At 41.2% G+C, this 22189-nt stretch overlaps 1 protein-coding gene across 1 annotated transcript in view; it reads right to left on the reverse strand.

Moving 5' to 3' along the window:
- The window catches only part of UBE2G1 (ubiquitin conjugating enzyme E2 G1), an 87494-nt gene extending 75799 nt beyond the window's left edge, over window positions 1-11695 (reverse strand). The window contains exon 1 of the mRNA XM_061143156.1: window positions 11307-11695. Within this exon, the coding sequence (XP_060999139.1) occupies window positions 11307-11352 (46 nt within the window). The 5' untranslated portion in view covers window positions 11353-11695. The remainder of the gene's footprint in view (window positions 1-11306) is intronic.
- Between the last annotated feature and the right edge of the window lie 10494 nt (window positions 11696-22189).

Consider the following 22189-nt stretch of genomic DNA (forward strand, 5'->3'; position numbering starts at 1 on the left):
TATGTGGTGATTTTGGAGCCCAAGAAAATAAAAGTCTGTCACTGTTTCCCCATCCATTTGCCATGAAGTGATGGGACCGGATGCCATGATCTTCGTTTTCTGAATGTTGAGTTTTAAAGCCAACTTTTTCACTCTCCTCTTTCACTTTCATCAAGAGGCTCTTTAGTTCCTCTTTGCTTTCTGGATAAGGGTGGTGTCATCTGTGTATCTGAGGTTATTGATATTTCTCCCGGCAATCTTGATTCCAGTTTGTGCTTTATCCAGCCCAGCATTTTCAAACACCTCATTTGTTTTAAGTCTCTGAACATCAGATTTGTGTCATGTTAAGTAGTTCTAATTACTAATTTTTCTACACTGATAAATGCCAAGAATTTTTTAATATTTAATAAGTTAATGCTCTTAAAGAACTGACATCTTGATTCTGCTATATCCAAAATATAGCTCCTTCCCTATGATTTCCCAGACTTCACTGTACCCTCCCATAATTAATACTCCTTCCTCAGTCTTTCTGCTCCTTCCACTTGTGCTTATGTACGTATACAGCATTATATTGAAGAAAGTAGGGAAAACCGCTAGACCATTCAGTTATAACCTAAATCAAATCCCTTATGATTATACAGTGGAAGTGAGAAATAGATTTAAGGGACTCAATCTGATAGACAGAGTGCCTGATGAACTGTGGACAGAGGTTCGTGACATTGTACAGAAGACAGGGAGCAAGACCATCCCCAAAAAAAGAAATGCAAAAGAGCAAAATGGCAGTCTGAGGAGGCCTTACAAATAGCTGTGAAAAGAAGAGAAGCGAAAAGCAAAGGAGAAAAGGAAAGATATGCCCATTTTAATGCAGAGTTCCAAAGAACAGCAAGGAGAGATAAGAAAGCCTTCCTCAGTGATCAGTGCAAAGAAATAGAGGAAAATAACAGACTGGGAAAGACTAGAGATCTCTTCAAGAAAATTAGAGATACCAAGGGAACATTTCATGCAAAGATGGGCTCAATAAAGGACAGAAATGGTATGGACCTAACAGAAGCAGAAGATATTAAGAAGAGGTGGCAAGAATACACAGAAGAACTGTACAAAAAAGATCTTCACGACCCAGATAATCACGATGGTGTGATCACTCACCTACAACCAGACATGCTGGAATGTGAAGTCAAGTGGGCCTTAGGAAGCATCACTATGAACAAAGCTAGTGGAGGTGATGGAATTCCACTTATTTCAAATCCTAAAAGATGATGCTGTGAAAGTGCTGCACTCAATATGCCAGCAAATTTGGAAAACTCGGCAGTGGCCAGAGGACTGGAAAAGGTCAGTTTTCATTCCAATCCCTAAGAAAGGCAATGCCAAAGAAAGTTCAAACTACCACACAATTGCACTCATCTCACATGCTAGCAAAGTAATGCTCAAAATTCTCCAAGCCAGGCTTCAAAGGTATGTGAACCGTGAATTTCCAGATATTCAAGCTGATTTGGAAAAGGCAGAGGAGCCAGTGATCAAATTGCCAACATCCACTGGATCATCAAAAAAGCTAGAGAGTTCCAGATAAACATCTATTTCTGCTTTATTGACAATGCCAAAGCCTTTGTGTGGATCACAATAAACTGGAAAATTCTGAAAGAGATGGGAATACCAGACCACCTGCCCTACCTCTTGAGAAATCTGTATGCAGGTCAGGAAGCAACAGTTAGACATGGAACAACAGACTGGTTCCAAATAGGAAAAGGAGTATGTCAAGGCTGTATATTATCACCCTGCTTATTTAACTTCTATGCAGAGTACATCATGAGAAACACTGGGCTGGAGGAAGCACAAGCTGGAATCAAGATTGCTGGGAGAAATCAATAACCTCAGATACACAGATGACACCATCCTTATGGCAGAAAGTGAAGAACTAAAGAGCCTCCTGATGAAAGTGAAAGAGGAGAGTGAAAAAGTTGGCTTAAAGCTCAACATTCAGAAAATGAAGATCACGGCATCCGGTCCCATCACTTCATGGCAAATAAATGGGGAAACAGTGGAAACAGTGACAGACTTCATTTTCTTGGGCTCCAAAATCACTGCAGATGGTGACTGCAGCCATGAAATTAAAAGACACTTACTCCTTGGAAGGAAAGTGATGACCAATCTTGACAGCATATTAAAAACCAGAGACATTACTTTGTCAACAAAGGTCTGTCTAGTCAAGGCTATGGTTTTTCCAGTAGTCATGTATGGATGTGAGAGTTGGACTGTAAAGAAAGCTGAGCGCCAAAGAATTGATGCTTTTGAACTGTGGTGTTGGAGAAGACTCTTGCGAGTCCCTTGGACTGCAAGGAGAGCCAACCAGTCCATCCTGAAGGAGATAAGTCCTGGGTGTTCATTGGAAGGACTGATGTTGAAGCTGAAACTCCAATACCTTAGCCACCTGATGAGAAGAACTGACTCATTGGAAAAGACCCTGATGCTGAGAAAGACTAAGGGCAGAAGGAGAAAGGGACGACAGAGCATGAGATGGTTGGATGGCATCACTGACTCAATGGACATGAGTTTGGGTAAACTCCAGGAGTTGGTGATGGACAGGGAGGCCTGGCGTGCTGCAGTCCATGGGGTCACAAACAGTCGGACACCACTGAGCGACTGAACTGAACTGATAGCATTTTCACTTTGTGTACATGTCCATCAACGCCTATTAAATGTAGCACTTCAAGGCAAGAATACCAGGTCAATTATCTTTTGAATTCCCTCAGCGTTTCTCAATGCAACTGAACAGATGTGCTCAATAAATGAGCTTTTATATTGACCCTTTCTCCCATTTTCCAAACAACAGTGCAATAAGTTTAAACAAAGATTATTTAAAATTAAGATGGAATTTCTACCTCAAACTATAGATTTCTCTCAATTGCAACTTCCTATTCCTTGAAATTGTTAATATGGCAACTATGTTGCTACACTTCTAAGTATGATGTGAAAGTCTCTCAGTCCTGTCAGGACTCTTTGTGACCCCATGGACTCCATGCCAGAATACTGGAGCAAGTAAGCCTTTCCCTTCTCCAGGGGAATCTTCCCAACCCTAGCATCAAATCCAGGTCTCCCAAATTGCAGGTGGCACTATAGGCACACTGCAGGCATATCTAAGTATGATAGTAAGTTTATTAATAAAAAGGAGTTCTTTATATGAAAAAAGACTGATAAAAATGCTATGGTTACAAGTGGCTTTTTTTTTTTTTACAAGTGGCTTTTTAAAGCTTTTTATTTTGATATACAGTTGTATAGCGCAATGGAAAAATAGAACAGAAAGATTGCTGTGAATCTAAAACTGCTCTAACGGGAATTCCCTGGCTGTCCAGTGGTTAGGACTCCGCATTTTCACTGCCAGAGCTCAGGTTCAATCCTAGGTGGGGGAATTAAGATTTCACAAGCTTCGCAGCATGGCCAAGAAAAGAAATTACCTTAAAAAATAAAATAAAAACTAAAACTGTTCTAAAACTAAAGTTTATTTTTAAAAAATAGAACTACCACATGAACTAGCAATCCCACTTCCAGCTATACATTCAAAAGAAATGAAAGCAGGGTTTTGAAGAGATAGCGCACACCCATGTGCATGGCAGCAATAAACACAGGAGATGAAAGCAACCCAAATCCACGTACAGGGGAATGGATTAACAAAATGTGGTACACATACATACAAGGGAGTATTATTTAGCATTAAAAGGGTGGAAATCCTGCCATATGCTACAACATACCTCACACTAACAAGCCAGTCACAGAAAGACAAATACTGTATGAATTTACTCACATGAATCAAATGCAGAGAAACTGTAAAATGGTGGTTAGCAGTGGCTGGGGTCAAGGTGCAAAGGGAGAGTTGCCTACTGAATTTCAGTTTTTCAAATGAAAGAGTTATGGAGGGTTTTTTTTTTTTTACAACACTGTGAATATACTTAACACTGAACCATACACTGAAAAATGGTCGACTGTCATTTTTGTTTTTTACATCAGAAAAAGAATTTTATATAAATGGAATCACAGAGTATGCAACCTTTTGAGATTAGCTTTTTTTCATTCAGCATAATTCCCTTGAGATCATTCAAGTTGTTTTGTGTATCAATAGTATGCTTCTCTTTATTTCTGAGTAGCATATTCCATAGTACGGATGCACCACGGTTTATTCACCCATTGAAGGACATCTGCCTTGTTTCCAGTTTTCAGTTATTACTAATAAAGCCACTATGAACATTTGCAGATAAGTTTTTATGAGAATATAAGTTTTCATTTCTCTAAAATAAATGTCCAAGTGTGTACTTGATGGGTTGTATGGTAAGTGTATATTTAGTCTTACAAGAAACTGCAAACTGTTTCCATAGCGCTGTACCATTTTACATTCCCACCAGCAACATGTGAGAGATGAAGTTTTTCTGCTTCTCCTGTCCAGCATGTGGTGTTAACTTGGTTTAATTTAGCTATTCTAAATAGGTATGTGGTGATACCTCAGTGGTTTCAATTTACATTTCCCCGGTGTCTAATGATGTTGAACGTCTTTTTATTTGCTTATTTACCAGCTGAAATGTCTGTACATGTCTTTTGCCCATTTTCTAAACAGACTGTTCATTTTCTTTTACTGTTGAGTTTTAAAGAGGTCTATATTTTCTAGAACTACCCTCTGTCAGATAGTTGGTAATTTTGTTCTTCCAGTCTACAGTCTGCCTTTTCTTTTGTGTTTCACAAACAGAAGTTTTTTTTTTTTACTTTGATGATGTCCAGTTTACCAATACTACCTTGCATAGATCATGCTTTTGGTGCCAGGTCTACCTTGCCTAGAATTACTTTGTCATGAAACATAAACTCTTAGTTAAGATACATCTTATATAAGTATAGAAAATTGATAATATAATTAAAAGTATAAACACATTAATAAAAGGTAAACATTTCTACTTACAAAAATTAACTTTTCAAAAATTGTCTAGAACTTAACATCATAAAGAGAAGTACACATGTCTACTGCAACAGCAATAAATTACAGAATTTTTCCTAGCAGTTTTTCTAAGGGCCAGACTCTATCAAGGGAACAGCACAGATAAAAAAATTGACTTAGTAAATTCCCTGGCTGTCCAGTCGTCAGGATCTGCACTTTCATTGCCAAGGACACAGGTTCAATCCCTGGTCAGGGAACTAAGATTCTACAAGCATGGCACAGCTGAAACAACAAAATCTGATTTACCTGAATTAGTCTAACAGTATCTTGAACTAGGGCATAAAAAATTTTAATGCTATATTTTAACATATACATATGTATAGACACACACACACACACACACACACACACGCACACAGATAACATCTTATTTCCTAAAGATGCACTTTATTCTTATTCCCTCATTTATCTGTTCATACCAAAAATTCACATTCATTACCAAAATTTGCAAAATATTTGCTTTTTCTTATCTGTAATTTTCTGTAGCTGAAATGCCTTCAACCAAATATAACTATATTATGTTTGCTTGGCCAGAATGGTTCCATAAGCATATATTAATACTATTCTTTCTTCTCTGAAAAGTTATTTCCTACAAAGTAGTCAAAGGTGCTGTTAAACAGATTTTTGGAGGACAACTAGTGTTTTAAATTCTAACAAAAATACTTCTCAATAATCTAGAAATGAAAAATTCTTCATCCTAAATTGAAGTCAGTCCATTAAAACAAAAGAATGCTTAGCATTTTATTTGCTTGAAGCAAAAGCATAGCCATGCTACATTTACAATAAACTAGCACTCCCTGCTCAATAAAATCTGCACTAAAGTAAACAAGATCAAATAACCCAAGGATTGAAAATCTTGATACATGCAAACACACTTCACCTGAAAAGTCAAAAAGCAACAATAATATTGAGGCAGTGAAAGGATTTTCAGGCTTTCCATACTCGATATCACTCTATTAATACTTAAGTAATGTTTGGGACTTCCCTATAGCTCAGATGGTAAGAAATCTGCCTGCAATGCAGGAGACCGGGGTTCTAACCCTGGGTCAGGAAGATTCCATTCCCTGGAGAAGGAAACTGCAACCCACTCCAGTATTCTTGCCTGGAGAATTCCACAGAGGACCCTGGCAGGCTACAGTCCATGGGGTTGCGAAGAGTTGGACACAACTAAGCAACTAACACACACATCACCATTATATACACACATATCACCAAATGTAAAGTATATTAACTTATGTAAACTATATAATAAAACCATATACTTTAGTACTACTTTACAGTAAGTACAGATTATACTAATAAATATGTACAAATTATAGGTAAACAAATGTCTACCTCAACATTTTAATATATTCAGTAGTACTTGAGAAAGTGAGATCAACCGTTACACAAATATAGAAAGTATGTTTCATTCTAAATTTAAAATTAAACTACCACTTAAACTACCAATACTTATAAAAAACTAAATTGCATTATATATCAAAAATATTCACTGAGTAACAGAAATTATAACTTAAAATATTTACTCCTTAATGTTAAGAATTAAAGATTTTCCCCCCAGCTTTACTGAGATAGAACTGACACATAACACTGTATGTAAGGTATACACAAAATGATTTAATATATGTATATGTATATATTTTGAAATAAGATTCTGTAACATAACATTAGATGCTTAATTCCTTGATGCTCCCCATCCACTACAGGGATCATAAGTCATCTAACACCCCTTCTTCAACCACAATGTTTGTTTGGCTTATACTTTTTTTCTGACAGCATATAGTAGCTGTATTATATCTGGAACAGTGTAATAATTTCTGGAATTAAAAATTCCCCAAACTCTATTAAAATAAATAGTAATTTGATGCAATAAAAGGCTTACTTTTAGACTTTTCTTCCATTTCTAAATATGTGCATTTACAACCACTAAGAATATTAATATTGTGCTCATCACCTTAGATTCTTCTACCACTAGGGTGGTCCCTTTCAATAATCAGTACTCTATTTTTTCTTGTTCAAGATTACTAGTGAAATTTTATGTCACAGTGCCAATACATTCTAGAAAGGCCAATAAGAAATATTAAATCTAATCCCTCCTTTTAAAGAGCATTCTTTCAATATCCTATGAACACCAGGGTAATGAAACAGCACCTCACAAAAACTAGGAACGGTACTACCTGCAGAAGGCCCTCCAGGGGAATGACAAAATAGCTTAGGGCAACTGTTGAAGTGTGGGGTTCAAAACACAATACCACAGTCAACAAAAAGAAACTGCTTTAAAAACTGGGCTTTGTTGGGCCCCGTCTGGACATGTAGACCAAGATTCTGTGGAGGTAAGGCCAGGAATCTGTATTTTTAACATACTCCCATGTGATTTTGTTGCACATTAAGTCTGAGAAACACATATAATTCATCACAACCTACTTACATAGGTAGCCAAGAAGATAGATATGGGAATGTTCCAGACTACTTTAAAATACACAACCAAACTTTCTATGATAAAAGGAGTTCAATTTATTTATTGTTACTGCATAGAGATTCTTCTTCCTAGTTCTGGAATGGCAGGTACCTATGAGAAAGAAACTACTCAAAATTTATGTTGTCAATGTTAAAAAAACCTCAAGTGATCTTAAAAAAAAAAAAAAGATTCTCTATTCTCTTATTCTTTATAAATGCTTGTCATAAAGTAAAAGTTAGTATAGTTAGAGAAGGGAATAAGACCAATTAGTACAATTCATTTTCTCCAGGTTAACTGCTAACACCAAAAAGCTCAGTGCTGCTTTCAACCAATGACATGCTGCAGAATGCTGCTCCTAAACTAACAATGGCTAAAACTTCCTTTTATGATTACCTTAAGAATATCACTTAGATTGTAGGGTACATTACTTTGTGCATAAAATTTTATTAAGATGGGAATATTCCCCCAATCATTTTGGTAGTTACTGGATAAATTAACCTTGAATATTTAAATTTATAAAACCATATTTCACAGTTATATTAAATTGCTGCTCCCTGGAAGACAACACTGCAAATTAAAAATAAAGCCTCTAATACGAAGGTCCTGAATATGAATCCAGCAGCACCACTTACTACCTGTGTGACCTTGGATAAGTGATTTAAACTCTCTTAGCCTCAATTTCCTTATTAGGAGCATTAAATGAGATAATATACATAAAGCTCTCAGCACAATTCCAGGTACATGCTAGTCCTCAGTAAACATTAGCCCATATAAACACACAAGACCCCACGGTGTGCTGCAGTCCATGTGGTCACAGAGTTGGACTTGACTGAGCGACTGGACTGAACTGCAACACACAAGAAACTATCAATCATGGTTGCTTCGGAATAAAAAAAAAAAGGAGTCTGAGTCAAGGGTGGAAAGACGATACCTTTTCTATACTCTTTGTATTTTTAACCAGTGCTTATAACATCTTTTTGAAAAATTTAAATCACCTCTTTCCCTGTGGGATTTCTTAGTATTTAGCATTATATACTGCAAAAGCTGAACTGTGACTGCTGAATTCACAAAGGAGTAAGTCATAGTCTAATAATACCCACAAAGAAATACAACCTATCTGATTTCATGAATCTATTTCTTACTTGCTTCACAACGGCCTTTCTGGTCTTAACTAAAACACCTTAAACCAGAGGTTTTTCTACCTCAGATGACTTTGCCCTCGGGGGACATCTGGCAATAGAGACACTTCGGGTTGTCACAACTGAGGAGGTATACTGGCATCTGGTGGGTGACGGCCAAGAAGACTGCTGAACATTCCACTACATAGTATATAGGCCTGCCCCACAATAACTGCAACCCAAGGAACCATTCCACGTCACTCTCAAAATAACCGGGTTCTTCATTACAATTACCAACAAAACAAAACACACCCACACAACAAATTCTCCCCTCAAGTAATGAAGTAAAATCCTTAAGGACAGGGAGACTAGGGGCTTAGTAAACTAACCACTGTTGGCCACTGTTGTAAGTTTCCAAAATTCTACCACCTAGAATCGCTTAGGTTTGAGTGTCTACTCAGTTCAATACATTACAAGATTTTTAAAGCATTTAGTATTAAGCCTTCCGAAAGTTCAAGCGATTACAGTTTACCATTTTTCCTGTTTTCAAATATCTGAAGAACCAAAAAGCTCAATGTACTACTAAAGACTAAATAGGGCCTTTATTTCAGTATGTAATTATCAAGTCTTTCCAATAAACTTGATATTTTCACATTTCTCTTAATGCACCGGCCTTGGCCTACTTTATACATTCTGAGTATGTTAATTAATATCCTTCAAAAACTTAAGAAAATATTAACAGTCCTTGTTTCTGATCAAGAAGGTAAGAAAAGTAATCTGCAGCCAAGCAATTTTATAATAAGGCATGAAAGATTACAAACTAAATCATTCTGTCCTCCAAACTTAAAGCATATCTTGGTAAGCCTTAACAAAAAGTCATCCATTAAGAAAGCGTTTTGGAAAATGTCTTTATCAATATTTGGGATTAATCTTTAAGAGTGCAAAACTAAACCAAGTGGCTATCAAAATTTAAAGTCTGTTCACAAGTAGTTTGGAAAGAATTTTGAAATACTGCTACTGCTAACACTGTTATTAGTCATATTTTACTTTCATGGCAACTGCTTAACTTCTTTTACACCTTTAAATATATATATATATATATATATATATATACATACACCTTTCCCATTATGTAAGAGTTGAGTAGTTTTAATACTTTAATACTGATTAACAGTTCACCACATAATTTAAAACTTATTCTGATTAAGGAATTCTTAGGGAGACAAAAGAACATCTTAATTCCTTTCACCAAAACAAACCAAAAAAAGAAAAATACACAGAACAGTAAGCTGTGTTTGCAACTACAAGATATAATAAAGTTGTTATTCATTCAGTGCTTGTCCAATACATTATTTGCTATGGACACAGAGATCACCAGAACTTCTCCATTCACTCTAGATCACTCCCCCTGAGCATCCAGAACTTTAGTATGTGTCCAAACCTGCTTGCTCATGGTCTAATAATAAACTTAATTATACAACCTGTAACAGCCCCTGACAACCTTTTCCTTAAGGAGTCACAAAGGTGATTTAACCAACACCTCAAACTCTTAGTACATCTACTGCAAAAACAGATGTCCATTCCAGCCTCTAGGTTCTGCCGAAGGCTCAGGGCCTCTGGCGGGAGAGCGGAGAGGTGAATATCCGCCAGAATTGAGAAGGACAGCCGCCGGGCGTTGGGCAGCAGAAGGTAACTGCTGGTTCATTTCTCTTTAAATCTGGCAGCACGTGGGGAGGCATTGTGAAGCCACCAACCCGCCTCCCCCTCTTCCACTCCGCACACGTACGTCTCCAATGCGCATGCTCCGCTCACACAGTCCTAGCAGACTCGGAGCCAACCCCCTAAAAAGTCAACCTGGAAGCCGCAAACGGCCGGAGGCCGGGACAATGGGGGAGGGGGAACGCAGGCACCTCTGGGGAGGCAGACCCGGCCGCCGCCCCAAGCCAGAGCCCGCGGGCCGCAGCCCCGGGGCCCCGCAGGCCTGCACAGGAGCCGGAATCGCTCGGAGCACAAAGCCCCGAGCTGGCCAGCGAGCGGCTCTCTGCTCGGCCCGCTCCTACCCTCCCCCAGCCGGGCGACGCAGCCGGAGCCCGTGCCAGGCGGAGGCAGGCGAGGCGGCGTCCCGCTCCCCGTCGGGCTCTCAGACCCCGTGCGCCAGCGACCAGGCCGCAGAGGCCGGCGCTTTTGTTGTCCGCCACAACTACGCGGACCCGGCGCTGCCCGGGCAGAAGTTTGGCGCGCCTCACCTATCCGCCCCGCGGCCAGTTCCTCTCGCCCACCCGGCCCCCGGCTGCCCGGCCGCGGCTCGGACAGCCGAGCCCGCGACGCACAGCCGGCCGGGCCCAGATGCTCTACCTGCCTCGGGGGGTCCAGCGGTCTCGGGCGCACCTGAGCCCGGACCCGCCCCTCCAGGGAGGGTCCGCCGGGACGGGGGACCCACAGCCCCTCCCCCGCAACGTCCCACCGAACAGTGGGGGAGGGGACAAGCTCCCCTCCCTCCCCGGGGGTGCCAGGCCCCGTCCGGGGGCCGAGGCTGGGGCGCGTCCCCGCCCCCAACACCCTCGGAAAGCCGGGGAAGGAGTGATGGGCCCGGCCCGGACCGGCGCCCGGGCTCCCCACTCTCGCAGGCCGGCGCCCGATCTCGCCGGAGCCTGCCGCTCCCCTCGACCGTCCGGCCCGCCAGCCCGGGAGCGCCCGGGAGGAGGGGAGAAGCGGGCAGCTGCTTGCCGCGATCGCGGCCCGGCCCGCCGCCCCGCCGCCCCGCCGCCCGCTCGCTCACCTGCCAGCTGTCTTCGCAGCAGCAGTGCCGACTGCAGCTCCGTCATCCTCCCTGCCAAGGGCCCGGGCTGGCGCCGGGGCTTCCGAAGGACTGGGCACAGGCTCCGGAGCTGCTGGAGCTGGGTGTGCTGAGGAACCCGGGCCCCCACGACGGGAGCGCCGAAGCCGAGGGAGGCTGGGCTGTGGTGGCGGTAGCGGCGCCTCGCTACCGGTGCGAGTCCGCTCGCTTCAGCTTTCCTCACAGCGCCTCACGCCCGGAAGGGGAGGGTACCCGTGCCGCCGCGGCGCGCACTGGGACTTCGCTCGCCCGCTTCCCTCCTTCTACCCGCCCGTCGGCCCCACCGGTGCCTTCCCCCGCCACAGCCTCGCAGCGCGCAGGGCCGCTCCGCGCAGGCGCGCTGGGGCTGCCTACTTCGGAAGCAGCGCGCCCGCTAGGCCGACCCCTCTGCCTCCTGCTCCGCCTCCGGAGGCGGAACCCCGCCCCCTACGCGCAGTGGCCTCTGCTGCCGCCATCTTGGGAAGGTCGCCGCCCGCCTAGTGCCTGGCCCCGGCGGCAGACGCCCCGCGGACGCCATGACAGAGAGGTCGCGGAGGGTCAAGACGCCGCCTCCGAGTCGAAGCAGGTGGTCAGCACGGAGAGAAGGGGCCAAGAGAAGTGATAGGTGCCTAGTTACTGGCGAGCGCCCAACAGCACACAGGGTGTGCGAATTAGTCATTGTTAAAGCCGAACTTAGTACTGGTGTGCCCCATTTTAAGCACACCCCCAAAATAGACTTCATATATGCTGGTAATTCACTTTACAGAAAAATACACAGAAAGATTCTTCAAGTAAAATGTTCTGCATCTCATAGTACAAAATGTTTAAACATTGTTAATAATTTCTATGTGTAAAGTGAGTTGAGATTCGCAAAATCTGATATACACAGTACAAAATGTCCAGAAAGGCATCTATTATGTAAAGTCGAAGTGCGGGATCTAAAGTTTGGAAAAAAATCACTCTACCTCCTCTCACCCTTATTCCCACAGCCCTCTGCCTTTCATAACACCGAGTCTCAATAAACAGACAAAGCAGAAGGAAAAAATGATACCTAATGGCACTCAAATTTGTATTTGTTCCTTCAACGAATATTTATTAAAGCCGCATTAACATTATACCTGAACTGGACGGCTCTGTTCCTTGCCTCAAAGGGCTTGCAGTCTCTGCGCTCCAGGTAAGGTAGCCAGAGAAGGAGCAGGTTCTAATACAGTTTATTGATTCCAAAAATTACTGAAAAAACTGTGTTCACTCTCCCCGCAAGAACAAGAATTAAAAAGAACAAATAAACAATCTGAATAAAAACATAAATCCATTTAATAAAAAGGAGTAAGTTTGGACTCCTGTGGGAAACAACTCCAAGAAGCTAAACCAGATTTTGTGAAGCCTAACATTTACCCCATTTGAAGGACTCTCTTTAAGGGGAAACATTTTTAAATAGGGTTGGAATATGACTGTCTAGAATGAGAAGATAAACCACAAATAGCTGTAGTCTTGGAGAATTGTTCCCTTTCTCTGAGATCTCTTCAGGCAGGTTATCAGAAATTCTGCTTGGCTGTAGCATGGTTTCTTCCCTCACCTAGAACAAATTCCAGCCCTGTCAGGGACTCTAAAAATTCTTTAGCTTTACCCAGAAAGGAAAAAAAAAAAATCCATTTCTGACACTAACCCTCCTTTCTGGACCAAGAAAATCTTTCTTTTTAAGTAAATTTTTACTTTTATCAAAAAAGCAAATATACAGTTCATAATCAGTGTATTAAGGATTATTGTGAAAAGCAAACGTGGAGGGGAGGGGAATTAAACAAAAAACGTATTTCTCACATAGTTCCTTCCTCATTCCTAAATCCTGCTTACCACAGGCAATCCTTTTTAACTCTTTTAGTGGTTTCTTCTGGTAGTTACCTTCATTTATTCTAAATGAAATAATGCTTTTTCTTGATTTATCCATTTTAGACATTATATATTTATTCTTACTGTAACTGATAAGAATTTAACTGACATGCTACTTTCCATCTTTTACTCTCATAAATCATTTAATTATCATATTTATTTATATCAATAAATGATTTTTACACTATTGTGATTTCTTAAATGTTGAATGTGCATGCATGCTAAGTCACTTCAGTCATGTCCAACGCTTTGTGACCCTATGGACTATAGCCCACCAGGCTCCTCTATCCATGGGATTCTCCAGGCAAAAACACTGGAATGGGTTGCCATTTCCCTCTCCAGGGGATTTTCCCAACCCGGGAATCGAACTTGTCTCTCTTATGTCTCCTACATTGGCAGGTGTGCTGTTTACCACTAGTGCCACCTGGGAAGCCCAAATGTTGAATAGGAGAGCCAAATACTATAATAGATTATGTTTATTCCTTATACAGATTTTTTTTTTTTGGAGGACTAGCATTTCAAATTATATTGTTTTCTGGCAGTATCTTGATTATAATCCTTCCCTTCCCATTCCCATCCCAGTGCTATTGCACTAATTATCCTACCAAGCCCTTTTTCTCAGAAATTTCCCTCCTAAAAGTCTCTATATTACCCTCTAACCTGGGCTGATTGCTTTAGGCTGTGCTTACTACATAGAGTTCTTCTTAGGACTCCCGCATGGCTGCTCTCCTTGGGTGTTGAATCTACTGCATCCTGGATTGAGTGTAATTCTTTTTTGTTTACTCCCTTGTTTTTCTGGAGAATATTATCACATAACTTCTGATGAGTACACATGAGGCAGATTTTCAAACATTATAATAATGTTTGAAAAATGCTGTTATTTTAAACAGCTATAATTAAGTGCCAGTTTAGCTGGGTATAGAATTTTGTCTAAAATTAAATACATTTTCTTCAAAAATGTGAAAGCATTGGTCCATTGTCTTTTAGCATCCAGTGTTGCTGTTGATTCTTATTCTATTGTCACTGACCTTTTCTTTTTCTTCTCTGGATAGTCTTAGGATTTTTGTTGTTGTTGTTACTTTTGGTATTTCAACATGCATTCATATGTCTGTAGGGTGTTTTCTTTTTTAATTCACTGTGTTCACAGTGAGTTTTGTGGTGATAGAATGGTTGCTTTCATACAGAAATAAGCTTAGAATAATGGGATAGTCTGCATTTTCCTGGTATATAAAAATTATTTTTAAAAGCAATCAAGCTTTTAAAGGAAAATTTATGTTTTTTATTTTTGTTGGCTGCTTGAAATTTATTGTCCACTTGATGCAAGGCATAGGGTTATGGGATGTGAAGAAGGCTCTCATGTGACTTGGATAGTCAAGAGTAAGGTCTCTCAACTTCCTTTTTGGTGTTTTGCTGTTCTGATATTAAAAACTGAACTGCTTCCATTGGCTGCAACCTGCTTAGTCTTGGGGAGAGGAGAGGGGATGGGGAGGGCTCTGATGAACCTAGTGTCTTGGAAGGAAGCCTGGCAGCTGGTGGTTGTCACTAAGGATGGGGGCCTGCAGTTCGTTTTGCCAGGCTGGCCACCAGGCTGCTGCTTCCTCATGGCTAACAGAGCCAGGTCACAGGTGATCATGCTGGTGGAGGCCTGGGCAGACTCTGAGTGCTCTGGGGACTCCAACACTGTGGCCATAAATGGGAGAGTGGACTTCCTGAAAAAGAAGCTAGCCCACCAGTGTTCTGGGTGTGCCTTGGGGGGACGCTGGTGGTAGGGAAAGACCATGTGGTGGGGTGAGGCTTCTACAGGAGCTGTTACTGGAAGTGTAGCCAAGGTGGTGCTGGTAGTAGTCATGAGGAGGATGGCTACCTTACTTTAGCTTGCAGGCTAGTGGAAACCTTGGTGGTAACCCCTCATGGGCCTCGCTATCATGGACAGCAGGAACTGGGACACTAGGCCACAGAGCCCATTTACCTAGGAGAAAGTGGGTGGCTACTCCACAAAGCAGATGTGCAGCGTTATTTTTTAATTTTTATTTATTTATTTTTGGCTAAGCTGGGTCTTCCTTAGAGAAAGCCCAGGACTTTCTCTAGTTATGGCATGTTAGCTTCTCATCATGGTGGCTTCTCTTGTTGTGGACTGTGGGCTCTATGGCACACAGGCTCAGAAGTTGTGGCACATGGGTTTAGTTACCCCACAGCATGTGGAATCTTCCCGGACCAGGGATCAACCCTGCGTCCCCTGCATTGGCAGCTGAATTCTTAACCATTGAATCACCAGGGAAATCCAAAAAAAGCAATTGATTTTTATATGTTGATTCTACAACTTTACTAAACTCTAAATTAACAATTTATGTATAGGTGATTTTGTTTTTATACATAAATAATATATGTCCAAATATTGGCATTTCTATTTCTTCCTTTTGATGCATCATTTCTCTTTTTGCCTCACTGTGCTGGCTAGGATCTCCATCACAGTTGCATAGTTCATTATTTTTTTTTCAGGTTGTAGATTTTTTGTGGACTCTTTTAGCAGGTTAAGGAAGTTCTCTTCTAATTCTTACTTATTAAGATTTATTTTTATAATAATTCCTAAATTTGTATCTTCAGCCAAGATCTTTCACCAGTTTATTTCAGCACAGCCAACTGTCTAACTCTGTGTTCATTGATTTAACAAATGTTTTATTGAGCACTTACTGTGAGCTAGAGTTGATTCTAAGATCTAGGGCATGGGAGTAAAGTAGACAGACCAAGTCCCTGCCCACATGGATGAACATCCAGTGGGAGAGGACAGTCACTTAAAAAGGTAAACAGATATTAAACAAGTCATCATTGGATTATGATAAGTGCTTCCTGGGTTGTGCTAGTGGTAAAGAACCCACCTGACAATGAAGGACACATAAGAGACATATATTTGATTCTTGGATCAGAAAGATCCCCTGGAGGAGGACATGGCAACCCACTCCATCATTCTTGCCTGGAGAACCCCATGGACAGAGGAGCCTGGTGGGCTATGGTGCATAGGTTCACAAAGAGTCAGACATAACTGAAGCGACTTAGCACTCAGGCATGCACATGATGGAAATAAAAAGGATAAGGAAAGGGGTTTATTTTTGATAAGGTAGTCAGGGAGCCCTCTCTCAAGAGATTATACTTGAGCTGAGTTCTGAATTACAAGTAGGAGATTCCATTTGAGGATTCTGGGCAAGAGCATTCCAGGCTGAGGAAAAGCTAATGCTAAGATCCTACGGGAAGAAAGAACTCGGCTTGTACAGAGACTAGAAAGAAGGTCAGCATGCGTGAAGTGGCTCTATAGGAGCTTCTGATGAAAAGGGTGTTAAGAGCAGGTTGGAAAGGCAGACAGGGGTTATCATACCGGAAGCCTTGTTGACCACAGGAAACAGTTTGGATTTTAATTTAGTTACAGTGGAAGCCTTGAAATGGTGGCAATCAGATTTATATTGTTTAAAGCTCCCTTTGGTGCTAATAGAAAAGAGAAGACTTTGCCAGTAGGTCAGTCAGAAGGCTATTGCAGAAGATGAAGCAAAAGACAGTGGTAACTTGAACCAGAATGGGGGCAAGGATGGAAAAGCAGGTATGGGGAGGGGAGATTGGGAATGAAGTGGAGATACATTTTGGAAGTAAAATAGAAAGGGCTTGATGGTGGATGTCGGTGAAGGGGAAACATGACTCCTAGGTTTATGGAATAACTGGCTTGCTTTCAAATAGGGGGAAAAGAACAACAGGTTTGGCAGGGGTTATCAAGGGATCTATTTTGGATGAGTTATATTTTAGCTCTCTATTAGACATCCAAGCAGAGATGGCAAATTAGCATATGAATGCATTAGACTGGAGCTCAGAGGAGAGGCCAAGCCTATAAATTTGGAGAGATCAAGCTTCCTAGGGAGAGAATAAACTGAATTTTTTTTTTTTTTTTTTTTGGCTGTGCAACGCAGCTTGCAGGATCTTAGTTCCCCAACCAGGGCTAGAACCTGGGTCACAAAAATGAAAGCCCAGAATCCTAACCACTAGGCCTAACCATGAGGGAACTCCTCAGATTTTTTTTTTTTTAAGCATACAAATGAATCCAGAAGTACTCAGACATTTAGAGGTCAGACTGAGGAGGAAGAGCCAGCAATGGAGGGTCAGAAAAATTGCACACAAAGGAGAAAAACCAGTGTGTGGTGTTACAAAAGCCAAGACAGGAGCAAAATGTTCCCAGGAGGAAGGAATGGTCAATTGCCACATGCCACTGAGAGACAGAGATAGATGAGGACTGAAAAGGATGCACTGATTTTTTTTTTTTTTTTTGATTGATACAACTGGTATTTATTAGAAATTCACTATGTACAAAATACCTGAAGAACTTTGATGAATTTGCTCACAGATTCTGTACATTGACCCTATTGTTTCCATTCGAAAGATAAGGAAACTGAGGCTTAGATTCAGTGGACTACTCAAGTATCAAATCCTCTTAAACCATAGTAAGTGGTAGAACTGGGATTCAGACCCCAATCTGTCTGTTGACAAAACCTGAGTTATTACCCACTGGAGCGCACAGCCTTCCCTAACGGCTGGTGTAAGAGGCTGCAGTTTGTCTCCTTAATATACTAAGTTACTTAACAACTCACTCAGGCATGACCATACCACCAGTTTCACATTTCACTACCTGAAAGAGTTTAGTAACACTTCACACCTGGATGTTTGTGCGTTTTGCCTTCTAAATCTTTTAGAAAAATGTTAAATGAAGCAATTGCCAGGATTAACCAGCAGTTGGTCTCAGGATTACTACTACTCTATTCAGAAAAATCTCTATATAATCTATGCTTTTAGCATTTTTTATTGAGGTATAATTGACACATTAGTTTCAGATATAACAGCATGATGATTCCATGTTTGTATACGCTGAGATCACCACAGTATGTCTAGTTACCATCCATCACCATACATAATTAACAAAAGAATTTTTTTCTTAAAATGAGAACTTTGAAGATGTACTCTCCTAGCAACTTTCAAATATTCAATACTAACTATGGTCACCATGATGTATATTTCATCCCTGTGACTTGTTTTATAACAAGTTGATTCCTTTCACATTCTCCACCACCACTCCCCCAACCATGCACTGAATTTTGAAACTGAGAAACTGTTTTTGACCTTGATAGGAGGATTCTGATGGAGCAATTTTGACAGCAGGCAGAGCAAAGTCAGTTGAAAGCTGAATGCAAGATGGAAAAATAGAGATCTCAGTGTCGAGTGCTTATTTGAAGTTTGTGGTCATGAACTGAAAATGGAACCAGTAGGTTCAGCTCAGTAATTTTTTTTTTCTGGCAGTGTTCAGTTGCTCAGGTGCAGGCATGAAAAACTCTGATAGTTGGGGTACATTTAGGGTTGGTGGCTAGCCAGTCAAGTAAATGGAGGTTGAGATGGAGACCAGCAAGTATGTTGAGGGTGTATGAAGAGAGTGCCTGTAGTAATGGTCTCTTTTCTAAGCTGAGCAGAGAAGGAAGTGAAAATGGGTGGGAGCTGATAGTGAAAAAGTGATACAGGTAATGGGGTCTTGATGAGTTTGAAGAGTTGTGTGGTGTAGACACTAAACCAAAGGCCCTGGAAGGATAGGAAATGGTGGTCAGAGTAGGTTGTTTGAAATTTAGAATTCAGTTGAGGTATGGTTGTGGGTGGTGAGTTGGTCTCTTGTGAACCTGAGAGAGGCTGGCTGGTGGAGAAGGGAAGGGAGGAAGTCAAGGGGGAGACAGGCAGAAGTACTGGATAGTTCATCCACGTGGGTAATTAAGTCCCCAAGGACAAGAGTTGGAGTAGGATGAAGGGAAAGTCTGTGACCAGGAGACAAAGTCACTGATGAATGGGTCCACAGAAAACAGCAATAGAGTAGTAAGTGGTACAGCAGAGATGGCATTAACCTCAAAGAGCTCAGGACTGGGGACTTCCCTTGGGGTCCCGAAGCTAAGACTCCAAGTTCCCAAGGCAGGGGGCCTGGGTTCAATCTCTAATAAGGGATCTAGATCCCATATGTCACAACTAAGAGTTCACATGCCACAACTAAAGATCCCCTAGTGCCACAACAATGGAGAAGGAAATGGCAGCCCTCTCCAGTATTTTTGCCTGGAGAATCCTGTGGATGGAGGAGCCTGGTGGGCTGCTGTCTTTAGGGTTGCACAGAGTCGGACACGACTGAGGCAACTTAGCATGCATTGGAGAAGGAAATGGCAACCCACTCCAGTGTTCTTGCCTGGAGAATCCCAGGGACGGAGGAGCCTGGTAGGCTGCCATCTATGGGGTCGCACGGAGTCGGACACGACTGAAGCGACTTAGCAGCAGCAGCAGCAGCACCACAACAAAGATTGAAGATCCTGCATGCCAGAACTAAGACCCAATGTAGCCAAATAAATAAATGAATGAAAATAAATCTTTTTTCGCTTTTTATTTTGTATTGGTGTATAGCCGATTAACCATGTTGTGACAGTTTCAGCTGAAAAGTGAAGGGACTCAGCCCTACATATACATGTATCCATTCTCCCACATAAAAATAATTTAAAAAAAGAGAGAGAGAGCTCGGGTTTGGGAAGGTAAAGGATAAGAAAGATTAGGAAGCAGCAGTGAGAAACCAGGAAACTATGCTAAGCCTGCTGGCCCTGAGAGCCATGAAATGTGAGAGGAGACAGCTTTCCTTTGAGAAAGCTAAGGAACCTGAGTCTTTAGAAGATCACTGGGTTCAGATAAGGCCAGGAGGTGAAGAAGCATCCTGTGAGCTCCTCTAACTACCCCGACCAGAGCTCACTGCTGGGTCTTCCCTGGTGGTCCAGTGGCTAGGACTCTGAACTTTCACTGCAAGGGCACAGGTTCAATCCCAGGTCAGGAAACTAAGATTCCACAAGCCTTGGCACAGCCAAAAAAGACAAAAACAAACAGAGTACAGAGTGTACTCACCCTCTGGATGGGGTTGGAGGAGGTATATGAGGAGTAATAAGGGATTAGCATATACACATTACTATATATAAGAGAAACAACAAGGACCTACTGAACCACACAGAGAACTATATTCAATATCTTATAAAAACTTATAATTGAATCTGAAAAAAGTATATTTTATATGTATAAATGAATCACTTTTTGTATACCCGAACCTAACACACCATTGTAAATCAATTTTTTAAAATGGCTAGTTAAAAAAAAAAGAACTCATCTTCTCCCCAACCTGTTCTGACATAACCGATGGTACCCCATCATCTGTGTTCCCTCTTTCCACTCCCTTGGACACTCCTTAACCCAGACCTGGATAACAGCTACAACCTCTGTAAGGGTCTCCTGGCCACTGGTCTTGACCTTCCCTCCCTTCATCTATTTTTTGCAGCCACAGCAAAACTTTCAAAATGCAAATCTGCTCTTGTCCCAGTCCTACCTAAAACTCTTCAATGACCTCTCAACTATTATAGGATGAAGCCCAAGCTCCCCAGTATGATTTAATTGTACTTTACAGTCTAGTCTTTGGGACCTCTCCATGTTTACCCTAACTCTCATCCTGTACCTCTCCCTGACACTCTCTGTTCCTAGCACAGTACATTTCTTTTCCTTCCTCCAAAACATCAAGAGTTTTTTTTTTTTTACACCTCTGGGTCTTTCCACTTGCTGCTCCAATGGCCCTGGACACACTTTTCTGCTGTGTACTTGGCAAGCTCCTATTAATTCATCTTTCAGGTCCTTGAAGGGAGCAGTTTCCTCCAGAAAACCTTTCTCAATCTTAAAATTAGCCTTACTCCTATGTTTCCTATTTCTAGTATGTATTACATATCCTACCCTAACATTTACAATGCAGTATTTCAATTTTTTTCTCTTTTCAATTGTCTGTAAGCTTTGGGATAGCAGGACGCTATTTTACTTCTCTGTTCTCAGAATTTAATATAATGATGCTCTGCAGTAGGCACTCAACAAATATCTGTTGAATAAATGAGTCAATGCTATTAAATTAATAACTGGATAATCTTTCAAGGCTAGTATAGGCCTATGTTTTTGAATTTGGGCTTGTGTACCTGGCAGAGGGTGGTAACACAGTGATGTGCCAAGGTGTTCTTAAAGCCTCAGAACAAGCCTCTTTTGGATTGTCAATTTCACCAACTTGTTTGATATTTAAAAGTTAAAAATACTTAAAAGAAAGCATGTAACTTTAAATGCTTATATTAGGAAAGAAGAAAGACTGAGAACGTAATAAGCTAAGCATTTATTGTAAAAAGTTAGAAATAAAATAGCAAAATAAACGCAAAGAATGGTACTGGGCCAACTGGATATCCACATACAAGAGAATGATGTTGGATCCCTACCTCACACCTTATGCAAAACTCAAAATGGATCAAATTCTAAGTATAAGAACTAAAGCTATAAAACTCTTATAAGAAAAAATAATCGTAAATCTCTGTGACCTTGGATTAAGCAATAGTTTCTTAGATAAGCCACCAAAAGCACATGCAACAAGAGAAAAAAAATTGATAAATCGGACATCATCAAAATTTAAAATGTTTATGCTTTAAAGGACATTGTTGAGAAAATGAAAAGAAAACCCTCCAAAAAGGAGAAGAGTTTTACAAATCATGTATCTGATATAGGATATCCATCCGTAATATATACAAAACTTGTACAACTCAATAATAAAAAGACAACCCAATTTTAAAATGAACACAGGATCTGAATGGATGTTTCTCCAAAGTAGATATACTAATGGCCAATAAGCACATGAAAAGATATCAATATCATTAGACATAAGGGAAATGCAATCAAAACCACAGTGAGTTATTACCTCACAACCACTAGAATGGATAGAATAAAAAAGATAGATAATAGGGACTCCCTTGGTGGTGCAGTGGATAAGAATCCACCTGCTAATGCAGGGGCCCTGGATTCAATCCCTGGTCTGGGAAGATTCCACATGCCTTGGAGGAATTAAGCCCATGTAC

This window comes from Dama dama, chromosome 5 (genome assembly GCF_033118175.1).
Source record: "Dama dama isolate Ldn47 chromosome 5, ASM3311817v1, whole genome shotgun sequence".
Taxonomy (NCBI): Eukaryota; Metazoa; Chordata; class Mammalia; order Artiodactyla; family Cervidae; genus Dama; species Dama dama.